Genomic DNA, 26,182 nt, shown 5'->3' with positions numbered 1-26,182 from the left:
CAGCTCAATTCAGATGTTTTTTGTGACACATATCTGATTTTTTTCATGCAGTGTGAAATTCATTCATTCATTCATTCATCTTCCGAGCCGCTTGATCCTCACTAGGGTCGCTGGAGCCTATCCCAGCTGCCTTCGGGCACTAGGCGGGGGACACCCTGAATCGGTTGCCAGCCAATCGCAGGGCACACAGAAACGAACAACCATCCGCACTCACACTCCCACCTAGGGACAATTTAGAGTGTTCAATCAGCCTGCCACGCATGTTTTTGGAATGTGGGAGGAAACCGGAGCACCCGGAGAAAACCCACGCAGGCCCGGGGAGAACATGCAAACTCCACACAGGGAGGCCGGAGCTGGAATCGAACCCGGTCCCTCTGCACTGTGAAGCCGACGTGCTAACCACTGGACTACCGGGCCGCCCAGTGTGAAATTGTACATATATTTATTTTTGTGTTGAATTGTGAGCAGAAATTTGAGTTCTGAGCTCTAGTAGGTGAGCTTCACAGAAAGTAGCTTGGCGTGATGCAAGAACTGTTTCATTCTTTGTTGTGTTGTGTGTTCTCGTGTTGGAATGGCATCTGCCGCCAGACTTGAAAATTGTGGTTCACAGATGCTCTCCATTCATCAGGCTGCGTTGAGCTTTTTTGCAACAAAGAAGAAGCTACATTTTCACTGTCTATGCACAGTAACCGCAGACTCCGAAAGGGTTAATAACCAGCAATTTATATGCTGATACAACAGAAAGAACAAATAAGTGATCTTCTATTTGATGGCAAACGCATTAAATTGACATGTACCGGTATCCTCTTTAGGGGACAATTTTGTGTGGTAGTGTGGCGTCCAATTTTTCGAATTTAAAAAATGTGCCTTATACTCAGTAAAGGTTGGGAACCACTGAGGTGGAGGTCTTCGATCTTCTTTTCACTGGGATTGTTAAAATAGACATAAATGCTTCTAGGCTACCAAATGAAAAGGAATGGCTGTTAAAACAGGAGTAAATTATAGCTGAACTCAAGGGAAATGCACTGGCATAGATAATAAATACTGTTTAGCAATGTGTACTGTTAAATATTTGCCCTCACAAAAATAAAATTACATGTAATCCTGTGGCTGCAGCTTGCCGTGGTACATAACTGCATTACAATCCACTGAGAGGTGTTTCTAACATTCACACCTTCTTATTCAGCTAAATAAAATGACCACAAAAATATTATTACATGGATTAATTAATACATGTGCACTGGTTGGATTTCAAAGCTAAAAATGAAAAACTGGATGAGGCTACAAACATGTACAGAAGCACACAAACCAGTTAACTGGAGTGCAGCTGGTCACATGACATGTTGCGCCACATTAGTTTACAGTAATTAGTCTGACGTTGTTGACCTACACTATGTACAGTATATGCTATGTACATGCCTTGGTAGAGAATGTGTACAATGCTGAGTTACACCATCAATGCTGAATATATTATGAAGTGTGTGTGTGTGTGTGTCTGTGTGTGTGTGTGTGAGAGTGTGTGTGTGTGTGTGTGGTCTTATGCAACCACAAGATTAGTGACAAAACAGGACACAGATGCTTGGGAGCTGGCGAGTCCTGGGATTTGCCTTCCCCCTCCTGCACGTCACTCTTTTAATTTCCCCTCACTTTTCCTCCTCACTTATCACTCGTGTACATAATGCATCAAAATCTATTATCGCCCACCTGTATAAAAACACCGGAGAATTCACTTGCCAAATAATATAATTAGAGTGGTTTGAATATTGCCAAAGCTGCAAGTGTTGTGACTAATAACAAACAACCACTGATATTAATCACTTGTCATCATGCTCAGTGTTTGGATAAATAGATCACCTTTTCTCTTTAAAACAAGCTCAATTTCAGTCTATAGCTCTGAACCCTGTCATCACTGATTACCGCCACTCATGAGATGCCCAGGGGTGTGGAAACGGTTATATAAGACCGATGCAATTAAACATGATTAAATACGAGCATTAAGTTTTAATTGGGGAAAAAGCAGAGATCTATATTTGTCAGCTAATATTTGAAAAGTTAGAAGATGGAAGCTACGTGTTAATTGGATGCAACAGATGCAGACAAAAATCCTGATAAAAATATGCTTCAAAAGTAAAAAAGAAAATAATAAAACTATCCATCAAAACCGTTTATTCTCATTCTGACTTTTGGTCAAAGGCCAGCACTGGTCGACAATTGATCACAGGGCTCATAGAGACAAACAACCATTCACATCTTAGAATGTGCAGTAGGTTTATACCAGTCCAGCAGATGAAAATGGTTGATACAGATGGACCACATAAAATATTTTTTCCATATAGTTATATTCCTCCCACAAGCTTAAGACGCATTTTACCTTCTTAAAACACACTCTTGAATTTAAAACCTTCATACCGGGATTTGAAGATGTGGTGACCTACAAACAGTCCAAAATTGCCAAATTTTGGACAGAACCCAGTACAAAGTTAAACACCATTTTGAATGTATTTGAACACACAGCACAAAATTGAAATGCAAATACTCTTTACACTGAAGTATTTGTGTGTTAAGATGTTAAATATCGGCCTTTGGATGGTGGGAGAGCGACTGTTCATTACAATAGGATTACCTGCAAACAAATGTGTATTTACCAAGCAAATGCAAAAATAAATAGTATGTAGATCAAAGCACAATGACTAATAACTTGCATGAAAATGACCAAAGAAGATTGCAAAGAAACTGGAACCTTTTTGCTTGGATGAAAAGGTTGATGGTAGTTTAGGACCTGAATGAATTAATTAACATTAATATTTAGAGGGAGAAAATTTAATTAATTGGGCAAAATAGAGCTGTGTCTTTGTTCGAAAAAACATGAGAATCAAGTTCTATTTTTCATGAAACAAAATATTTCTACTTAAAAATGACATTATGTTCTTGAAATATTTAATTTCATCAGCTTTCCACTTTCTTTTCATAATTTTGTTGTGTGGTCCTAATACTCCTTTTGTACCAAATAAACAGTGTACAAGAATGGGGGGTGGGAGAGGGACTAAATAATTCCCAAATATGAACACGAATAGAATTGCAAATTGTGAGTCATGCTGACACAAGCTCAGACTAGACAAGAAAGCTGCAGGCTGCATGAAAACCAGATTTGTGCACTTGTCTGTTTGTGGTGGTTAACCGTGCAGAGACCTTTCCCGACAGACAAAGTCAAAAGAAGTTAAAAATAAATGAAGCAAATCTGTTTTGCAAATGGAAACAAGACCCGAAGCGCAACAACAGCAAGCGACATCCTCAGAATGTATACAGGCAACATTTCTGTCTGTTTTGGGACGTTCGAGCCCGTCTCATTTTTATTCATCTGCACTGTGGCGTCATTTAGGGTCCACCAACATCTTGATTGTGTATAATCTAACGTGCAGGATTTTTGATGTGATGAAATCACTGGTCCAGATGGTGGCCCAGTCACGCCAAATGCTTTCATGTTGGGATGCGAGCATGTATTTGTTACATTTATGAGAACCTAACAAGCACGTCTGTTTCAAAGCTCTTAATTACAATGCGAAAAAAGGCTCAATGTACCCAAGTTCAAGGCCTTAATCCGGTTTTCCGCTAAAAGAGAATCCCTCTCGATAGACAATCGAGGAAATTAACTTTACCAACAAACAAAGCAAGCGCCGCAGATAAGGCATTTATAATTAATCTTCATTTTGAAATTTTCTTTCCAATCCATCATGCTTTTGGCTCATTTCGCTAGGATCGCATCACCCGGTTTGTGTACCTGATGAGCGCGCCAAGGTAACATTAAACGATGTGAATGGCATCAAGAGGGTAAAGTGGGGCAGAGGGAAAGGAGGACAGCAGCTTAAAAGGGTCCAGGAGAGAAGGTGAGAGAGAGGCGAACATGGACGGAGAAGAGACCAAGATAAAAATAAAGTGAGTGTGTGTTATTAATGTGCACACTCGTGTGTTTGGGTTTGTTACAAGCACTGGCGTTAGTCCCGGCCGCAGGAACGTCCATGCTGCCAAAGTTTTACTCAGTCCACCTCCAAGCCAGGGTCAATACACAAATATGGGTGAACACACACACACACACTCACACTCACACTCACACTCACACTCACGCACACGCACACGCACACACACACACACACACACACACACACGAGACACGAGAGGAGATGTCATGGGATGAGACGAGGAAAGAAAATTGTTAAAGAAGGTGATAACACACTTATAAGAGGGTAATGATCCATGAGACAAAACTGACGGACAAACACGCAGTGAGACAGCGATGACTGCATTTGTAGCAGTGACAGATCAACATGACGATAGAGTGGTAGAGAGGAGCAGTGAGAGAGAAGTAAAGAGAGCGAGAGGGAGAGAGAGCGAGAGAGGCTGAGGGGAGGGTGGATCACTGCAAGCATGTGAGAATCAAGAGCAACAGAACGCGAAGGGGAGAGCAAAAGAGAGCACCAAAGACTCACAGAGGACTAAAGGATTATTAGAAATGTGAGCAAACAGACGAGGGGACAATCAAGGGACTAGAAAAGACGAGGAAAACATCAAGTGAGTAGTGTCTTTGTGTATGTACTGAGTGTGTGCTGATGTGCAAATAGATGTCTTATGAGCCTCAGTGGACAACCTTGGCAGTTTACGATGAGCACTTTGCGTCCACCTCATTGTGGACCTACGACAAGGTATTTGAATGGGGGTGATGGCGACTGTATGCAAACAGGCGGCGCAGGTCCAACGGGACTGAGGGAGCACTAAAACAAACAAGCAAACAACATCAAACTACCGAGAGCGCATTTTGCGACACAGCTCTTCAGGTGTGACAGCCGTGCATCTCTGTGTGTGATTTCTCTTCAAGAAGTAACAGTTACACAGTCACGGCCATCAAATGCGTCCAAGTTACTTTTTTTGCATTTCTGTATTCGTGACAATTAACACAAATAACACGTCCTGCAATTCCAGATGTTTCCACGACATGTGCGAGCAAAAGAGGCAGAGCGGCTCAGCTGATTGCTATTTAAAGCTCATGTGCCAATCGTTCTAATATGGGATTATATTGCAGGCAATAACCCTCCTCTCATATACTAATGCTGGCCCAGTGGTGCAGGCGGAAAGATGAGAGTCACAAAGTCAGCTTGCCTGCATTGATACAGCAAAAAGACGAGGCTACAGAAGCGGTTCATTTCTGTCCCTCAGGTTACACTCTGCACTGGTGTACGTACTCCTTTGGGGCTAATTATTGGAAGCTGTGTGGACCCACACCGCCTAAAAGTTGTCAAGGGTGCAAAAGTGTTATTGGTGGAATCTCTGAAGTTAAACGTAAACTGTTGTTTGACATACTGTTTGTTGGGGCCTTTCCGTGGAAATAATGAAAATGGAAATCATTGGCTCTGGGGCTAAACTGCAACCATGATAAAGCTTTAATGAAGCCAGTATTGAGTAACCAGTGGCTGAGTGGAGTGCCATATTTCAAAATGTCACCCTACCGTAAAAAGAAGTGTGGTACACAAACCGACTTTTAAAATGTGAGTGACTCTGAAAATGAGTTAATCATCGCAATTTGTGTGTTCATGTAAAATTCACTCAACACAGCCATCAACCACCGGATGACCAGCTGAGATAATATTTTCAGAGACATGTAAGAATTGATGCTTGGCTGACTTCGGTTACAACAGAAGGCAAATGTGAACGTTTGGCTTGATTGTCGGTAAGTGAACGTGAAGTGAATATACAACCTCAAAGGAATTAAATATCTAACTTTGTGGGTTTACTGTACTCCCCCACTGGGAAACGGGATGAAGAGATGTGAGGGAGATGTGAGGGAAGGAAGACTATCAGGTTCATGATGGAGAGCTTTGAGGCAACGTGCAGACAGGATGAGTGATAAGTCAGAGCGATGATGAGATGAGGGAGTGGGAGAAAAGAGCATAGAGTCAGGGATGCATGTGGAAAGGCGTGAGCTGAAAGATGAGGTGAAATAAGCAAAACTGCTCGAGCAAGAGAGGTCAACTTCAATAAAGACACACAAAGTCTTACAGTTGTCCTCATTTGACCAAGTGACAACAAGAAACAAGCGCAGTCCAAGCATCAGTAACACAAATCAATTCCAATGGTGGGCAGAATTGTCAATAACTAACATCCCTTAAATGTTTCCCTCCTTCTCTGCATGTTTAGGTAGCTAATGACTCATAAAAAGTGTCACTCATAAAACAACAGAAGACAAGGCTTTCCTTCCTTTGACTAGAAGGCCACATCACCATGAATTACATCCTGTTTATCATACCATTGAGAAGAAAAAGCTGGAAATACCCATTGCTGAAACAGATGACAGGAATTTCCACTAAATGTTGAAATAACTTTGACATTCCTCCATCTATATATATATTGCGCGTCGTCCCGCACGCGGTCTGTCCTTCCGTCTGTCCCTTTTCAAAACGTCGCTCAGGCAGTGGCTCACTACGATCGCGCGGGCATCTTAGCGAAAAAATGTTGTCTACCCACAAGCATTGCAATGAAATTGTTAGTTATTTAGTAGAGCTAAACATCTCTTTATTTTCGCGATAAGCAATGAAGATGAACAAAAAGTTGAACCAAGCAACAACACTTTTGTGGGCCGAAGGCCCACTTTACCAGCCATCCGCAGGAACTAGCTGATGAGCCGCCCAGAGGGCGGCGAACCACCACCTTACCAGCCTTCCGCAGGAACTAGCTGATGAGCCGCGCACCAGCTAGTTATTTATAAGGACAGAAGCAGAAACATTTTGGTTGGTTGGCCACTGGCCAGAGGAACACAACACCTCAGTGAAGACTGACCAGAGCTGACTGCGTGCGCATGGGTCATTCTTTATCATACCATCCATGGTCAAGTTTTCATGAAATCAGATTCTCGCATTTCCAGAACAATGCCCATCACATTCCTATTCAAGCAGCAGCAAATTTAAGTAATGAGAAACATTGCGCCAATCTAACTTTTTCTTTGCAGTGGCTTTGCTTTTGTGTACGATCTCATAGTCCACTTCTATCACATGCACTGATTCGCAAGCCAACGGCCAATCAGAGCGATCAATTCCAACATCCATTTTGCATCCTACGATCAATGGCTTGTTAATTCAAATCATATCTAAAAAGCACAACGACAGAATAGTCCGTTATTTTTTCACAATTCTTGTGAAAAAAGTTGGTCGAAAAGTACAGTTTGAGAAATGTTGACTAACAATTGAATGTTCTTTACTTCTAGCAGATTATTTAAGAGTTTGCATTCAGATCAACTCTACAATTGCTCATTAGATATGCATTTCATTTTTTAAAAAGGTACAGTATCGAGGGGGCTAAGAATACTGAATTCATGTGAAAATGGAAAAATCAGAGATCCACAAATTTTCTCCCAACTATGGGGTAGCCACAGAGTGGCAAGGAATGGACTTGGCCACCGCTGGCCACCTTGTAGCTCCGCCCCTGATTGTATATGGCTCTCGTCTTCATCAGGGTGAGCTGGAGGCAGGGTATACCCTAGACCAGGTGTCACCAACATTTTTGAGGGTGAGAGCAACTTCATGTGTACCGATTGTGTGAAGGGCTACCAAATTGATACACGTCTGAAATAACATATTTGTCCAAAATACCTTCAATAATATGAGGATGGGTTATTTTTAATACTTGATGATTTAAATTGTCAGACTTTGATCATGTTTCGAAATGTCTCACAGTACTGCCAATGTTTGCATTTTTAAATCATAATTTCTACTAGCAAATCACAATGTCCAGGCACTGGCGGGCTACTCAAGTGGTCTTCACGGGCTACCTGGTGCCCGCGGGCACCATGTTGGTGACCACTGCCCTAGACTGATCTCCAGTACATATTTGGTACGCTTTCACACTGAAGGTGGCAACAAATGTCAAGCCTGCACAGTCTGCTGTATTATCAGAAAAAGAAAAGCGAACTTTAATTTTGATGCTGATTTGGGCTTTTCACGTTCCTGAATACATTATAATCAAGGAACAACGGTTAATGTGCTGAATAGTATCATACGTGTAAAGAAATGCCTGTATTTCAAACGCACAGTGAGCGTGCTGTGTTATTTGAATCACGCATGCAACGTGTTTTTCTGCCTTCCGTGCCTACTTTTTTGGAACGCATCAGGTTTTCATCGTATAATCATCATCAGCACCTGTGATAGAATTTCTAATATTTAGGAATTCAGCGTTACATTCATTAGCAGGCGGAATTTCCTTCTAAAACGTCTGGGGTATAAATTCCAATCTGTCGTAAAATCTGTATTGCGCAATCTTTTAGAAGTCAAACTTAAAAACACCACCAATCAAACAAGTCTCAAAAACATGACATGCATAAAATAAATGCAAAGACGTTTTTGAAATCAGCATCAAAAATACGTTAGGGACAGATAAGGCCATCTCTGATAAAAATTGCTCTTCAATGTAATTGTGTTTATTAATTGTGATTACAATCAAAATAATCATGATTATTACTTTTTCCATAATAACCTCCTCCCACCACCAAGACTCAATTAAAAAATGCATTACATTAATTGAGTCTCATGCTTAATTATAGTCCTGTGATTGGATGCTGACCAATCCAATGTGTACATCGACTCTCGCCTGAAGTCAACTGGGGGAGAATTAATCTCTGCTGTAACCTTAATGAAGATATGCGCGAAATAAAATGGATGCATGCATGCACTTTAAATTATATTTCGGAACTCCACCTTGATAAGATTCCAAATATCGAGGTTCTTCCTTAAACCGTGCTTACATCCCACCACAAATGCTCTCTAACATCAGTCATTGTTGTGTAGTACAAGTCACACAAAAACACACACAACAAAAAATACAATAGAAAAAAAACCCACAACAGCTGCGGCATGTAACAATGATAAAGCTATGTGGAAAAATATAATTTCATTCTCACAAAGAGAGTGAGAAAAATTGGAATGTAAATTCATCATGAAGCCTCAAATTACATTTTCTATTACCGGAGTGGATTTTGAATGTGTGGATGTAATGTTTTACCTTTCCAGCTGACTTGAAAAAGAAAAAAAAGAGGGAAGAGTTCATTCTGTCTCATGCTGCTTCGGTGGGAACCTTTGGGTTTAATTGGGCCGGCCGGCGCTGCCATGTTTGTCTTTTTGCACGATTTGGAGATTAGCTTTGGTGACATCTGGCTCTTCAGCCGAGAAGCTGATTAAAGTGCATTGTCCCTTAAAATTATAAAAGGAGTGAGGAATGAAAACCGGCTTGTTTTTTCCGCTCGTTATCTTTTTGCTCATGCTTACTTTTTCTGAGGTGCAGGCATAAATGTCGCATCATGACACTTTCGATAAAATATTGAAAAAGATAAAGATGCCAGTAATGGAGAAGACCTAAATCTGCAAAATCACAATATTCAATTCTCAGCAGAAATGAATGCAATCTAATGGGTAAGGGGTAAAAACGGCAAAAAATAAAAATAAAAGAGAAACATCTTCTTTGTACTTTCACACACACACACACTGTAATGTTAAAATATTTATTATCATATTTAATTCTGTATCTGTTGTCAGCAATATGCTCAGCTTTTCTTTGAAGAAAAAACAATCATCACATGCCTCTTGAATGTATTTGAAAAGAATTGCAGGCAGACAAGGATCTGTTTTACGGATCAGGTCTCAGCTTTGTGCTTGTTGGCTTTCATAAATATGCAAAGAAATCTCTGGTGAGAATCTTGCAGGCTTATTTGGATTCATTTGAAGAGGACCCTCAAGGTTATTGCCAATGGGGATGTATTTCAACATTCTATTTCCTCGGTCCTTGATGTTTACAAGTGTTCTGTTTTCAACCGCGAGGCAGCTTGAAATGTAATATTACTATATATTACACCAGAATTTAAAAATGGGTTTAGAGTGGAATTCTTACAGTGTCGAAGAAACCCAAATTTGTAAAACGCCCTCCCACCCCCACCATGTATAAAATATGTATCAATATCATCATTGTGAAATGATCCATAACAATACGTGTCATATTTTGGGTAAAAATAGCAACGTGACCACACTACTCAAAATTTACTTACTGTCTTCTGGAAATAAGGCTTTGAGGACGAATGTGCGAAAGGTGTCATTACAGGGCACCAATGTGCGTCTCAACCAAGTGCACGCACACACGCACGCGCACACACACACACACACACACACACGTCAAATGCCACTTAAATAATGCACCTCACCTTCAAATGACATGAGACATGAGTTAGTTCTCTGTTCCGAGTGTAGAACAGTGTGTGACCATGCACTTAAAAATATTCCTAAACACACACACACACACACACACACACACACACACACAATCCAAAAAGCCAGCGGAACACTAAGCGATGCGACTGAAGAAGACAGAAGTGGACAATCGGGAACAAATTACAGTTGCTGATTGCCCCTCGCACACATAGTGTCATGTCCCGTGTTTGCCAGTAGGGGGCAGGCCCTGCTTGCCACCTGCACACCTGTCACCCATTGGGGACTAATTACACATGTTTTATTTGGGCGCTCTGGCAGTCGACTCACTGCCGGAGTATTCCACACCGTGCCATTACTCTCGCCGAGTCCTTCTCGAGTAAATTATTATCTTAAAGTCGATTGACTGTTATTGCGTGCAGTCTTATTCCACTCGTGTGAAATTCTATAGTCGCCTAATTCATTCTCCTTGCTATTTTTTCCGCAAGCATTTTCTGTTACCTCCTTATTCATTCCTAGTCCTTATTTTGACCAGCGTCTTCTGTTGTTTCACCTAGACGGGTATTTTGTGTTTATATTAAATCTCATTTTGTCTGACAAACATCTTTTCTGTGCCTGCTATTTCGGGGATCCACTTCCTTATTTTGTTGTGCACGAAGCGATTATCCTCTCGCTTCGTGTACAACGTGACACATAGTAACCCTCTACAATAGACCCCTGGCCTTCTTCCTATTGGGAAACAATGTTTTGAAGCACCAAAATATTAAATATTGAAAAAGGAAAACACAGATGCTACAATATTTGTATTCATTCACTCTCATCGTTCAATGACTCAGGTCACACCTGCCGCGATTGGTAGTGCCTCTAATTTAACCCAAATATTTTCTGCTAAGTCGCTGATGGTGTATGTGTGTATCGACATGTCGACTTATATGCGGGTAGCGTGGGATCAGTTCCCACTTAGTAACTGTGTGGATGTGAGCATGAAGGTTCGTTTGTCTTTATATGTTCCCAGCGACTGACAGGCGACCAGTTCAGGGTGTAGTCTGCCTTCCACCCGAAGTAGCTCCCCCGACCCTCTCCGCTATTGTGAACTTTTCAACTTTTACCTCCACCTTCACGAAGGCTCCGGGCTCATCTGAAGACAAACAGCCCAAAATAATGATGATGAAATCGCCACGCGTCACTTCTTGTCTGCCGAGAGCCAAAATGTCGACACAACCTAAGTTGCCACATAAGATGGAGGGACCACAACGACAAACACGCGCACACACAAGCATATGCTCGCAGAGACAGCAGGCCTGCCTCACTGCAGACAATTGGTGAGAAGCACAACCATGCCAACTGCCAAATTAAATTCACAGCATGTAGAAACAAATTCCAGTAAATAAACAAAGACACTGTTTAAAACTCAGAGTAGTGTTTAAAGCTTCTGTGTATGCTCAAGCATATTTGCATTGCGTACTGATTACACGCAAGCACCAAGTGCAGCTTTACACAAGTCTTTACTTGCCCGCTTTGATTTTTTCCTCTCTTCTGTCTTTACTCCATTGAGATAATTCTTTTTGTCACTTTGGGAGATTTCAACTTGGGAAAATTGGCCTTTCCATCTCTTCTCTTGACTTCCGTACATTACTCTCATCTCATACACAATCCTTCTACATCTGTTCTCTCGCCTATTATGGTACCCACCGCTTTTTTTCACCTCCCTACATTTCTGTGACCCCTGCGGTCCTCATTTGTTGCAAACCCCCCCCTCCCCCACCACCAACAACATTACTTCCCCTTCTACTCCTTGCTCATTTTTCACCGTCAGGTGTGCGTTGTGGGTGAAATACAGAGTGACGAAAACAGGAAGGCAGAGGATCAGAGCATGTGAACAGTAATTGAAAGCATGACAAAAATTGGGAAAAAAGTGATTATGAGCACGTAAAAATAAATATGAACCAAGTGAGAGTTGTAGAACGTGGTGCTTGAACACACCATAAAGACAACAGGGTTCATTTGCTTTAACTTCGTGAGAAAATACTCCTTTCCAGTAGATGGTAGCAGTTTATTTTCATCATTGAACGAATGATAAAAGGATTCAGCAAACCTGAAAACAGAGAAGCAAATCCCCTGCAGAGGTGTCAAGTTTACTGAAAAAGGGTGGATGCATATCAAGAAGAAAGTCAGTAAAAGCCTGATTCTCAAACGTGTCAAACAGTGCATAACAAATATTTTACACCACCTACCATAATAGGAAACACTTGAATTACAGCCATTTTCACTGGAGAAAAGCTCTCAATCGCAGCCTTCTTACTGGATTTTGAGTGATCTTGTAAGGCATACAGATTATTGTTTTGCCATATAAACACATAGTCTTGAAAAAGATAGATGAGACCCTCCTCTTTCAGCTGAAAGAAAAGGTGGTTTCTTTTTCCATTTTCAGCAATCAGCATTAGAAAACAGGTGCATTTAATCAGATTTCCAGTTTCTGAGGAAAGAAATAGAGAAAAAGACCTTTTTTGTAAAAAAAAAAATCCAACAACAACAACATGCATTTCAAGCATGATTTCAAGTATCGCGCTGTTATTTTCTTTGTTTGCTTTTTTGACACTGCGATTGGCTGGCAACCAGTTCAGGGTGTCCCCCACCTACTGCCCGAAGACAGCTGGGATAGGCTCCAGCACCCCCCGCAACCCTTGTTAGGATAAAGCGATTGGAAAATGGATGGATGCTTTTTTGACAGCTCAGACATCTCAATATTTTCCTTTTACAAATCAACATAAACAACACCACATAAAAGGGCTTTTGCTAACACAAATATTTGTTTGCACTCTATTGAACTGATGAAATGAACTATGAACAGACGTGAAACAATGAGTTTAGTGAGTATGTGCATGTGTATGTTTGCATGTCCATGTGCACTATACATGCACATGTGCATGTGGGCATGCACACACATGAATGTGTATTTTGTTGTGCAATTTTTGCATACATTTTTGGGTGTGATACGAAATTGAGCAATTGCCCGGCACACCACATGTATTACACCAAATTTGGTTTTCACTTTGCTTGCCTTTGCAAAAGCTGACGCGGCACCTTTGCTGTACTATCCATGCACCATGCAGGCCCAATGAGGCACACAATTTTGGTCCACCCGCAGCCTATTCTGATGGCTGCTGCTTCCTTTTGCGCGGACGAAGTGTCCAGCTTTCAGCAATTCCATATCACTCGTCATGCTTGGTGGAAGATTTCCTTCCCCAATAGCAATCCTGAAGGGTTAATCATTTTGATTACCCCTTTGCTACTGGCTCGGATGCACTTACTACTAACTCCCCACTGCTCCACACAACTCTATGCTATTCCACAACTCTTCCCATGCATCTTTACATTTACTTCTGCAACACGATCCTTGATCCTTTACACCCGCTGACCCTCGTGAACCTGTAGAAAATGGACGGGGAGTTTGAAAAGTATTTGACAAGCACTGCTAAGAAGGAGGTGGAGATGTAATGTTCAAATACACCTTGTATCTGGCATGGCTGCCGTTTGGAGAAACAAAGCGTTGGAAATGAGATCAAGTGAAATTGCCTTCAATTGACTGGCAGAATCCCACAGCAGAAACCAGAGCACCCACTCTTCTTAACTATGCAGACACCTGCTGTCAACACTCTCACATTCTCATGCACAAACATTGTCTGGCTCACTAATCTCACCTGCGGGAAGATTATCACCTGCAAAGTATTTTCCTTTTTTTTTCACCTGTTCACTGTGGTTTGTCTTACATTATGGAATAATTAGGCACACATGCACAGATGATGCGAAAATGAGTGTTGTTCAAAGAGCTGTTGGTACATTTGAGAACCCAGGTTAGTATCTTTCTAAACCGGGGGTCCCCAAACCTTTTCCTGTGAGGGCCACATAACTTTTCTCTTCTCTGATGAGGGGCCGGTGTCAGTTTGTAACATCAACGATCGTAGGGGAGCTTAAAAAATGTATTGTTTCCCAGAAGGCCACACATAACCAAATAACCCTTTCCAGGTTCTTCACAGAAAAAAAAGTCAGGAAACAAATAATAACAGTATTAATGAAATAAATAATAACTAAATAACCCTCTCTGAGTTCTTCACAGAAAAAAAAACAGGAAATAAATAATAACTAAACAACTCTCTCTCTTTATAGCCCCTTGAAATCCACAAAAAAAGAGTTCTGCCATCTATGAGAACGCCACCTATCTTGTCTTGTTTATGTCTGCTACCGTCTTGTTCACGTGTTCTACTAATTGATCTGAGACACAACTAAAACACTGAAACATTCTATGGTGTGTAAATAACTTTGTGACTTTGATTTCAACCCTATTTGCGTCATGGGTCATTTTGCCCCGAAGACCACCTTTGTACTTTTTTTTGTACATCTTCCATGGAAATGTGAATAAAAACAACATTTCAAATTTTCTGCAGTTGGGACAATCTAGGAAAAGTCATTAAATTTCATGTTAAAAAAATGATCATTTAGGGGGGTTTTGAGGCGTTTTTAACCAGTGACGGGTCATTTTGACCCGATGACAACAGGAGTGTTAGAGGGCCGGGTCAAATGTGCCCGCGGGCCGTAGTTTGGGGACCCCTGTTTTAAACACTTAAAGTTATTAATTATGAGAGGCACTTTAGAAGTGCCGGAGCCTAAAAGGATGAAATGTCGCTGAAGTTGGAGCCTTTGTGTGATGGTGACTCACTCAAGGTTGCCACTTGCCAAATTGGCATCTGTCAGCGACACCTTTGTCAAGTCAAGTACAACTTTATTGTCAAATGTGCTGTATGTGCAACATAGAGCACAGATTAAATTTCTTCCCTCTCAAGACAACATGCAACAAGAGGAGCCGCTGCGGGTGCCCGCGCCGCCATCAAAATAAAAGTTAGCATAAAATGGCAAAATAATACAAGACAACACATAAGACACAGACAATCATGTAATCTGGACCATTTTCCTGCACACACTTTGTCGTTTGAAGCAGTTATAGATGAAAGAGGAGCGAATCAAAGTGTCATTTTCTCCAGTGGATCAAAGACGTCATGCTGAAATGTGCCCGTGTCTGCTACAAGCTAAGTTGAAAGCAACAAGAAGATGTAGCATCCATTAATGAAAAAGAGATCGAGTTTCATATGTGGCATAAACCAACGGCACACAACACTCACTGTTAGAGTTTTTTCATCAAATCTTGAAGGACAAAATGCTTTTATCTGCAAAGACATTAAACGTTGGACGAAATCACAAATGAGAAAAAAAAAGAACATAATAAAATGTAGTATTTCTTCAGAGGCCGCAAATAAAATAAATGATTATGTATTTACAGTAGTCCCGTGTTCAAATTTGTCCTCACATTTTGAGAAGTTCAGGCAGGAAAGCTAAAATCTCTCTTTTTAATTCATATAATCATGCACATATTTTTAATCCAGTTAACATGAATGCATCACAGTCAAGAGCTAACTCTGCCTTAAACTAATGTTAGGTTTTGAATTAGGGTTTTAAACTAGCGTTTTAAACTAGGGTTAGGCTTTCAAATTAGACTTTTGAACCAGGGTTCAAGTTTCAAACTAGGGTTTTAAACCAGTGTGAAGGTTTCTAACTAGGGATTTCAATTAGGTTAGGGATATTAAGTCTTAAATTAGTGTTAGGGTTTCAAACTGAGGTTATAAACTAGGGCTAGGGTTTCAAAATAGGGTTTCGACCTAGCGGGTATAAATAAATGTGTATTGTATTGTATTTGAAGATACTGAATTGTCCATCTGTGTGAATGTGAGTATGAATGGTTTGTTTTCACGTGCCCTGCAACAAATTGGCGACGGATCCAGTGTGTGCCCTGCCTGTCTCCCAAAGTTAGCTGGGATAGGCTCCAGCTCATCCAAAAACTCACTGAGGACAAAGGGTCTATAAAAATGTATGTATGGATATGATTTAAGCTTTATCTTTTTGGAGAAGTGTTTCTTATACTTTGATGACCTTGTTTAGCTTTACTGAAAGCAAAACAGTCAATCCAAAGCATCATTATTTTCAAAAAGGTACGTTATTTCAAATCCAATTCCTGTTTGACATGTAGCTAATGAACTGGTCTATTTTAATTCCTGTCAGAGAGAGATGTGTTTCTGCCACCCACCTGCTTATCTAATACGAGCTTGATAGACTTGTATTGATCCAGCACCAAACCAGACGTTTGAGGCTTACAGATGGTGCTAATGTGTATATCACCATGCCAGTCTGGATGATTATTTTCCCTCTCTAGCACTTTTTCCCTCAGTCACTGTCTCTCTTTCTCTTTCCACAGATGCTCCGTCAACTCATCATCTGTGGGTCATTGATCAGAAACTGGGAAAAACCTTGACAACTGCAAGTTATTGAACTCCCGAGGGGAACATGAATGAAGTGGCATGGGTCCAGAGTGGCTATTCAGTACCGTGCTAATACCTTCCAGGAGACTACCACTTTCCTGACCCCACTTTCGATTGGATGGAATCTGGCTGACTCTGACTGATGTCCCTGCCTGCCCCCTCCCCCTTCAGCTCCTCGGGGGGCTGAGGCAACCTGCCGAGGAGCATGGGCCGCAGGGTGGCCGATCCGACAAATCCTGTTCCTGCACTAGGGGTTCCCCTGGCAGGAGGACGATGGGGACCACTGTGCAGTGTTGGAGTGCAGACATCTCCTGGATTGCGGACTCTCTCTTTCATCAAATGGCACGTCAGCCAAGCGGCCAACCCACAGCGAGCCCTCACCATGGCAACAAATGCAATGGAGACAGCAGGAGTTGTCAGCAGTGAGAACAAAAGTTTGCCTCTGTCCAAGGAGACGTCGCAGATCGAAATCAACAACCAGACACAGGATGACATGGGGTCACATGGGTCGGGCAGTGGTGTTTACTGCCAGATAAAAATGATCCAGGCAAATCCAACAGATGCAAAAAGAAAAAGGACATCAAAGTACACCAATGGCAGCGTGGTGGGTTCTGAAATGTTGGGAGGCGTCTGCACCGAGGCCCCAGAAGACAAAGAGCAGAGCCAAGAAAAAAGAAGGGTGCAGTCTCTCCGTGGGGAGCAACATCGTTTTGTTTCAAAGACTGGTGGCATTTGCACGACCGTTCACGCCAGCCCGCCTCGGCCCTGTCGGATGGCGACGACCTCCTCGCCCCAGCTGTGTGGAACATGTGGGAGGAAACGGTCACAGCTTACCCACTGCACAGGCGCATGCCGCAGAAGGGCTGCACCTCAAATATCATCCAGCCAGACTTTACCGCACCCCGCATGGAAGCAGGGTGCAGTGCAGAACCACACAAGAAAGGAATCGGCTTTGGATGTGAAAACCCAAGATGCATCAGTGAAAACCAGTAAAATCCCACAGTTGTCACACACAATGCCAAAATCAAACAGTTCACACTCTAGCAATGCAGCACAAACTCAGAAAAAAACAAATGCTCATCAGACAAGGCCACATTCTGCAGAGTTTACATACTGCAAGGACACAGCCACACAAACAGCTGACACACACGGTGGCAGGACTGCACCACAAGCGCCACTAACAAACTGTCCCACTAAAACAGAGGTAACAGAACCACTTTTATCAGACAAAAACAAGCATAACAGAAGTCAGAAAACAAATTTAGGCTCCACACCAAGAGAGCCTTCTGGTCAAACATGTATAAAATATAGCACCCCTCCAGCTCTCTCTGCAAAAAAATCCCCCAAATCTACTGTCCCCAAACCATCAGGCCTCATAGATCCCAATAAAAACATACAACAGGCAATTAACAGTCCCAAACCAAACTCCTCCAAAGAGACTAAACTGAAGAACTACACAAAACAGAAGAGCAAATCTTTAGACAATCACACTCAGTCTTGCAAGACGCACAAAACAGTGCAATGTAACGGAGCTCCAGCGGGAATACTGGCTGGGAGTGCTCCTCGCGGCCTGGAAAGCAAGTTACAGAGTGTGGAGGAGAACCTTGTGTCCAATCAAGAGAAGATCAAAGTCCTCCTAAATGTCATCCTAGACCTGGAGAAAAGCAAGGCCCTCAGCGAAGGGTGAGGGAATGTCGTGTTCATTACTTGTCCATGTTTTGAGAGTTGGATGAAGTTCAGAAGCTTGTTGAGGATATTTTTCTCAGGAATTCATAAAATAGTGGCCTCGACTCTGATGAATCACACCCCATTGATCGCTGGGTGTGTTGATGAATCAGACCCCATCAATGGCTGGCTGTGTTGTCCACTCAAGACATGCCTTACCTCTGAACAAAAACCTGGTGCTTTAACATTGTGTAAATACACATTCTCGAACACTATTTGAGGAAAATATGGTACACCCACTGTCCCTAGGATATAATGTAATGAATTTCAAATGTCATGCCTGTAGAGCTTCAATATAAAGTATGCGTAATCCTATCTCAAATCCTGAGGGCATTGAGTCAATTCCTTGCAAATCGTACACTCTTATATCTCATCTACCTGAGAAGGTGAGTAGTCACCATGGTAACACCATTCGTTTCAGAGGTATTGACCTGAAGAGGAAAAAAAAATCTGTTCCCCAAGCCCACTCTAGCTACTTATTTTATTCCTGAATCTCTCATACATCCAAATTGGCCAATGCCCTAATTTAATTTCCCAAACGCTGTCCACTTTTCTCTCTCTTTGAACTGCTCCCAGCTATAGAAGGTATCACTTACAACTTCAGATGATGTGCAGTGCTGGAGCCCTATTCCCCTGCTTCTTCGTCTTTCTTTCTGCGACCCAAATCACCTTTCTGACTTACAACCCTCATGTCTCTTTTTTCTCGCCTTCTTCCATCTGCTTGAATCCTGACAACCTGTCTAAGTACATTGTCATATGCTCCGATTCATCTACTGTGGCTTCCTACTGTTTGTCTCTTCACTTACCATGGGGCACTATCAAGCTTTCCATCTAACTTCCTTTCAAGGGCACTTTCTTAATGAATGCTAATCTCACATGATGTTACGCATATCTGGTCTTATTATTCTAAAGACAGAATATATACCACTTACGTTGGTGTTCATTTGGTAATGGTGGCCGGTAAGTGTATCATCCCAACTGCATTGAGCATACACTCCCTTGTATCACCGCCTTCATTTTTCATGTCTTGTGACTTGTAATTGTCATACACTTGTGCTGGAGTTTTTTTTTTTTTTCCTGGACTCAAATTATCCTCAGATGAGGATAGTTCGAGCGTGTTCCCCCCACTCCCTTGTGGTTTCTTTCTGACTTCCGGGTTGAGTGAACGCTGGCGCGTTTGGCTGCCGCTGCTCAACCCACATTGTGTTTTATTGTTTTTGTTCCTGATTTTAAACCGTCCTTGGGTGTCTTGAAAGGCACTTATAAATAAAATGTATTATTATTATTATTATTATTATTATTATTATTAATCTCCCCTACAGAAAAAGGGACCCAACCGTTTCATTGGCACGACTATTTAAGAGATGTAACCATTGCCAGGTTTCCCCATGTAGCGTGTCCACCTAAACTATTTTTTAAACACGGGAATGCCCTCGTCCCCTTTCAGGGTAGACAGATGCTCCACACAACAGGCTAATCCCTATCATATTACATTTGAGAAATCAAATCAAATGTTTAAGGCTCCTAAACTGACTACGCAGGCACTCCAGCACTTGGTGTGATTAGCTGAACGTTATGGGCCTTTGTATCTCATGTTAAGAATTTGAAAAATTAAGGATGAAAAAGATGAGCTGAATGGAAGAATCAGAATAAAAAATGTGCAAGGTCAAACAAGAGTTCAGACCACAGAAGGAAACTGTGATCAAGCAAAAACATGCCGCTCAAGATTTTAAAATAGCTGCTGCGGCACGTTTCTTTTGACAAATTTGCACCTATTGGATATGCATATCATGTTTTGAACATATTAAGATCAAAACATCTATGTCTTGTCTGGCTTTCAGAAAACATTCAGGAAAAGATGAATTCAAATCCTGAGACAAATTACATAGGTGAAACTTGAGTGTGTGTGTGTTTTTTTTTTTAATGGTGTCATGAAATACTAACTTTAGCTGATAGTATTTCACTCAAATGAAAGGAAATATCTGAAAAAGTCAAAAAACCTAATTAGGCCTATGTAGAGATAATTACTCAATTGCACATGACAGACTTGTTTGCGGTCAGCGTGGAATCGATTCCTACTCAGTGACGGTGTGAATGTGGGTATGAAACTTTGCGCGTCTATATGTGCCCAGCAACTGACTGGCAACCATTCCAGGATATCATCTGCCTTCCCGCCCAAGTCGGCTGGGATAGGCTCCAGCAACTCCCCACATCCTCTTCAGGATAAACGGTTTTCAAAATGATGGCTGTTTTCTGTCCACCAATATGTAATATTGTGTTGGCAGCAATGATTATAGCTAAACAGTAGATTTGTATAGAACAGACCTGGGCAAAGTACCACCAGGGGGGTCACATCCGGCGTTCACAGTCTCTGATCAGCTTGCACAGTGACCATGAACTCAAAGTAAAACATAAATCATGTACTTTTATTCTGAAGGTAATGCTTTTATCTTATGTGCCTCCCTGTGGACGCTTGTACAAGTGTGATAGCGAGCAAAGCTCACCACATGTTTGAATTGTTGTCAATTTAGCAACGTTTTCACTATATTGAGTGACTTTTGTGACCCCATAGTACTATTTTTCCAAAAAAGTGACAAGCAAAATGTTAACAGTGGTCCTAATGTTAGAAACATTTTTATTTCCTGCACAGTGAATGGAAAAGCTCTAAGAAAGTTTACTCGATGCAAATCTATAGTTTCAGATACCGTCCGTTATTGTACATTACACATTACTGTCAATAATATACTTCATGCTTAAATACTGTATATATTTGGTAGTTGTGGCGATGAATTGGTGGTTGGTATGGTTAAAGTCCTAATTTTCAAAATGCTAATTTTAATGACCACTTGTCATTTTGTTTAAAATGTGTATTTCATAATTAAAACTTCATACGTCAATATCGTGACACATAGCAATTTATTGAACGAAGACAATATGCTTTATTATATAAAAATAAAAATAATTGCTCATGTTCACAGTGTGTGACTGGTTAGCACATCTGCCTCACAGGTCATGGAGTTCGATTCTGGGCTCCGGCCTTACTGTGTGGAGGTTGCACGCGTGTTTTTTTTTTTTCTGGAGGGGAGGGGGGGTATTCCAGTTTCCTCCCACATTCCAAAAACATACGCCTTATATACGGATCAATACTGTATTCTCATTTCTTGGACGTAGTGTTTGTTCTGTAAAGTGCTTTGTCATGGCTGTAGCGGTTGTGAAAGTGCGATATAAATAAAGCTGTATTGTATTCCCATTGGTGTAGCTACATTTCGTGGATTGTAGCTTCCATTGTATGTGTCTCATAATGCGGTGCGCCCTATATCTGAAAACTGTTTTAAAATAGGCCATTCATTGAAGGTTTGCCTTTTAGTGTGGAAAATACTGTATTTGTTTTGTACTTTGTATATATTTTTATGTGTATAACATTTAGATTAAATGGCATGTATCTATTTTTTAAGGAATAATATTTTCAGACCAGAATATACAAAGTTTGCGAAAAAAATAAGCACTGAATCTGATACTGTGTGATAGGACTTGTTTTTTTTATTTCTGCAGCCGAAGCTCATACAGAACAGGTCAGGACATTAACAACTGTCCCACCTGCCAAAAGACAGCCTGCATCATCTACAGGTAATGACAGAAGCTGTTTTGATGCTGAAGTTCCTTTCTTTCTTTCTTTGCTTTCCCTGCCTCAAAACCTTTTCATCATACCATTCTTTTATTTTTCATTACTTATTCAGTCTGGTCTCCTCCTGGGTTTGCCCTTTCTGCTCCTTCTAACACTACAGACAGCAGTCATTTAATTTATCAGTGTTGACGTTTGAAATGTATACATTCATCTCACCCTTTTTTTAAATCAATATATGAGTGATGAGATATTCTGCCTCTGAAAGTTATTTTCACAAAGCAACGTTCTGTGCACGCAAGCTCTGATCACTCGTCTTTGTAGAGCGAGTGTAATACCGTGGTAAATCGAAGTGTTCCGAGATCCTGTGTAGCTAAGGGGCGTGCGTTCACACTTCCTTATACAACATACCGTTTACCTGTTTAATACTTACATCATTATGCAAATCATCAGGTTCTCATCACGTGTATACAGCCTAATTTGCATTTCATGTCATGTGTTGAAGCCTGCATCCATGTGCCCATTGCCAAAAGCCTTTATCATTCCTATGACACTGAGTGCATACACTTAGCTACAATAGAATGCAAAGATCTGCCTTGTACAAGTGCATATACATCAGGTGCTAATTAAACAAACAAAACACAAGGACTTTGTTTTGTTTGTCCCAGATTTAACATATTTCAGTTTCAATCGTGCAAGCAGTCCACAATGACCTATCAAAGTACGCAGAATCATGCACTCCGTAGAGGGACTTATGCAAACTGAATGACAAACACACAGAGAAAAAGTCAGACAAAGACAGCTCAAGTTTTTACAATTGTATAATAATGTATTAATCCATCCCTTAAAGGAAATTTCTGTCAGAGGAGATGAGTGAAGGACCTCGGATTGAAAGATCATCTCTTATGATTTGTGATTTTAAAATTTTTGGTTTTCAAGTGGGCTGGCTGCCGGAAGATATTTTGCTTTTGTCGTTCTTAATTAAAGTCGATGGATGGAGACAAAGGAATAAACTTTTGACAGCCCCTCTGTTTTCCTCTGTGAGCTTGAACAGCCCAAATGGACAGAGAGGAAGAGAAATTGCACTTATACTTTATAATAAAAGAGAGCATACCAGAAAAAAAATCACAAATCAGAAGGGTTGTTCCAATGATTAGGGGAATTAATCCAAGGCACTTTCAGGTATAGATAAAAAAGAAATTGAAATTGAATGAATAGCTGAGTTGACTTTTCACCACCCATTTACACACATCATCTTGGGATCCGTGCATCGCTGTTATATGGAGACAATGTGAAGGAAAAAAAAAACAAAACACCAATGGGAAAAAAATAAAAATAATCAACACGGGACTCCTCTGAAGATTTATTGCATTGATTTGCACTGATCCTCACCTCACACCTCATTCACCTTGGCCATCTTGTGTCAGTTGGTGAACATTCATGGGGTTATTGAAACGAAAAAGACAAATGCTTTCGGTCATATCAGAGGCGAAATCAAAGTCTGATATAGTTGTTTTCACAAGAAGAAAATCTCTTAAATTCAGATGGAGGTAGACCATTCCGTCTGTATATACATTATAGTAGGTGGACAACGTCTTGTCTGGTGTATCTTCCTGGCATCATTTATTGATAGGAGTCCTCTTTAGCCATTTGTGTTGTACATCTCCCTGCCTCCTTCTCGCTCTCCCTTGAGCCCCGATCTCTTATTCAGTGTGCAGTGACCTCACCATTGTCCTTTCTCTCTCGCAGCATCTGAGGCCTTCACTCAGCCTCTTATTCAACTGCTCTTACTGATCTTTTGAGGTCCTTCTCTTCCTCGTTCACTCTGCGCTGACCCCAGATTCATGAAAGCAGAGATAGCTTTCAAAGTCACATCTCTGAAATCTTTCTTTTCTGCCTGCATGCATCAACCCAAAAAAAAAGTCTGTGCAATCCGCCTCTCATCTCAAGATGACTCAGCTTCTGGAAATCGGGCTAGCAAATCAGTCCAATTATCAATCAGGGTTTAGGATAGACCCTCGAGTACCCCACCCCCCACCCCCCATCCCCCATCTCCCTTTTCCACCTGCCTGGATATGTTGACGCCAACAACGAAGAAATTGTGAGCCAGGCCCAACATCAGTGACCTCTGAATGACTGGAAAACATTTCACAGACACACTGCATTTAGAGAAAAAGCTGCACAGGAGGAAACCAACTCAATTTTTTTTATGTTCACTTTCCTACAGTATATTTTCCTGCCAACATAAATGCCCAGGTACCGCAATACTAATTTTTCATAAAAACGTATCCGTCTTTGAGTTCTGGAAGGTGGAAGGACCTTTTCCACACCAAGTTTAGCTACGGCATTCTGGAAAAGAGTGCGTGACACAAAGTTGTTCAGACCTAACGTGAATTGTTGGGTAGTCTTTGGTCATTTTTGGTATTTGCTACTGAAGCCTGTGAGGGATGTCAGAAAACTTATGGAACCGGTTTTACAAAAGATTGATTTCAAACCCAAGCGGCGGGAATATGCATGTGAAAATATATCTTTGAGCCATTCGTACTGGAACTTTTCTGATACACCTTAGACATATCAATGTTTTTGTGTCCCTGAAGCAGCAGCCTTACACATACATACACATACTAAAAACTACACCGAAAGTAAAGGTCTGAAGAGTTTCCAAAAAGGACCTTCAGCAATGAATACTTCTGAGAGATTGGGTTGGGAGGAGTGATGGAGAGGTGGAAGCTCAGCATGAGTGGGGGATGAGGGTTTGGGGCGAATTGGAAAGCCGTGAGGGTTTTACTTTGAACACATCACACAGAGCATCCACCCTTTCCTTATCCTGTGCTTGAGTACTTTTTGACTCTGATCATTTTATTTCCAGTGCACCAATTCATTCATCTTTCAGCTTTTTGCCCTTATAATTGAAGAATGCTACCGTCATGACAAATGATACGGAAGACATATACGTTAAGAACAGTGTTGACATCTTGATTTGAATGCATTTTCTGAACCATTCTTCGAGGTGCCAGAGTTTTGTCAGGCGATTTTCTCTTTAAATCGATATTTCCGCCATCCTTATCTTGTCGTAATAAGTTATTTAATGGTCCTCATTACTGTCTGAAAAATGAGCCGCATAATAAAAATAAAAAATAACTGCAATTTGACTTGCGACATTACCCTTGTATCTAAATTGCAGCATTTCCACATTAACCACACCTCTCTTTCTCTCTCGCTCTCTCCCACACTGCAGTGTGGAGCATGATTTCCGCCAGCAGGAAGGACGCTTTCAGGGAGTAATGGAGTCCCTAGAGGGAGAGTACGATGTGCCTGCACCTCTTCTGACCAAAGCTGCAGTGGCCACTTCCCAGGCCAGCCGGTCCAGCGCCAAGGCTCGTGTCAAGAAACTCCGCAAGAAGTGTTTCTGGTGGCTCTGATAGTAGCACAGCAGCCTCAGCAGGGATATAAGTGTGGTCCGGTCCAGAATGTTCCACTGCAAGGGAATTTTACTGCGGTACTGTGGATTTGGAAACTAACTGGTAATGGTACAAAGATATGAAAGTTCAAAGGAGCTGCTAAATTTCCAATGTACTGTATAGCAGGCCGATTCATTAATTTTAATTTTGTGGTCCAAGTGCGGTGCCTGTCTTCCCATTACATAGTCTGAAGCAAACAGATGGAACATTAACGCTCAAGATTGTTTGCCACTTGGCAAAGTGTTTGTCCCGGATGATACATCAAATGGATTTATGGCTGAATGGATTCATTCATATACGTACGGAAATGAATCACAATGTAGCCATTTGGCTTAATTACAATGGGAAAAATTGAGGACTGTCACGATCTGCCCGAAGCGATAATGATCGCTCCGTGCAGAACGAAAAAATAAAGGATTGGATCCCCGGAAAACAGACAACGAAAGAATTTTCTCAAAGCAAAGAGTGTCTTTAATGACAAAAACAGAAAGAGCCCGACAGGGAAAAAACGGAAACACAAAACGCTGGTCAAATAAGGACCAGGGAAGAAATAAGGAAACAACTGAAAACGCTCGCTGAAAAACAAAGTGCGAGGAGCTACTGATTAGGCAATATCTAAGTATTCAATTTAGTGACTAACGCGAATGGCAAGAGTCAAGGCCGCAAGGCAAGAAGGCAACGAGTAATTTACAAATAGAGGAGTTAGCACGAGAGATCAATGGCACGGTGAGGAATTCTCCGGCAGTGGGAGAACTGCCGGAGTCTCATTAATAT

General features: G+C 41.4%; 2 protein-coding genes across 3 annotated transcripts in view; one reads left to right on the top strand and one right to left on the bottom strand.

The window, feature by feature from the left end:
* The window catches only part of LOC127603474 (dedicator of cytokinesis protein 2), a 119,849-nt gene that overhangs the window by 18,647 nt on the left and 75,020 nt on the right, over positions 1–26,182 (bottom strand). The window lies entirely within an intron of this gene.
* LOC127603805 (uncharacterized) lies at positions 4,418–25,762 on the top strand. Its single transcript, XM_052070420.1, has 4 exons — positions 4,418–4,566; positions 16,537–18,283; positions 21,878–21,952; positions 25,186–25,762. Exons 2-4 carry the CDS (start codon positions 16,806–16,808, stop codon positions 25,367–25,369), a joined length of 1,737 nt encoding a protein of 578 aa, XP_051926380.1. The 5' UTR covers positions 4,418–4,566; positions 16,537–16,805; the 3' UTR covers positions 25,370–25,762.

This window comes from Hippocampus zosterae, chromosome 1 (assembly GCF_025434085.1).
Source record: "Hippocampus zosterae strain Florida chromosome 1, ASM2543408v3, whole genome shotgun sequence".
In the NCBI taxonomy this organism is placed as follows: Eukaryota; Metazoa; Chordata; class Actinopteri; order Syngnathiformes; family Syngnathidae; genus Hippocampus; species Hippocampus zosterae.
The sequence above is the reverse complement of the archived record's forward strand: the minus strand, read 5'-3'. Positions and strand labels throughout refer to the sequence as shown.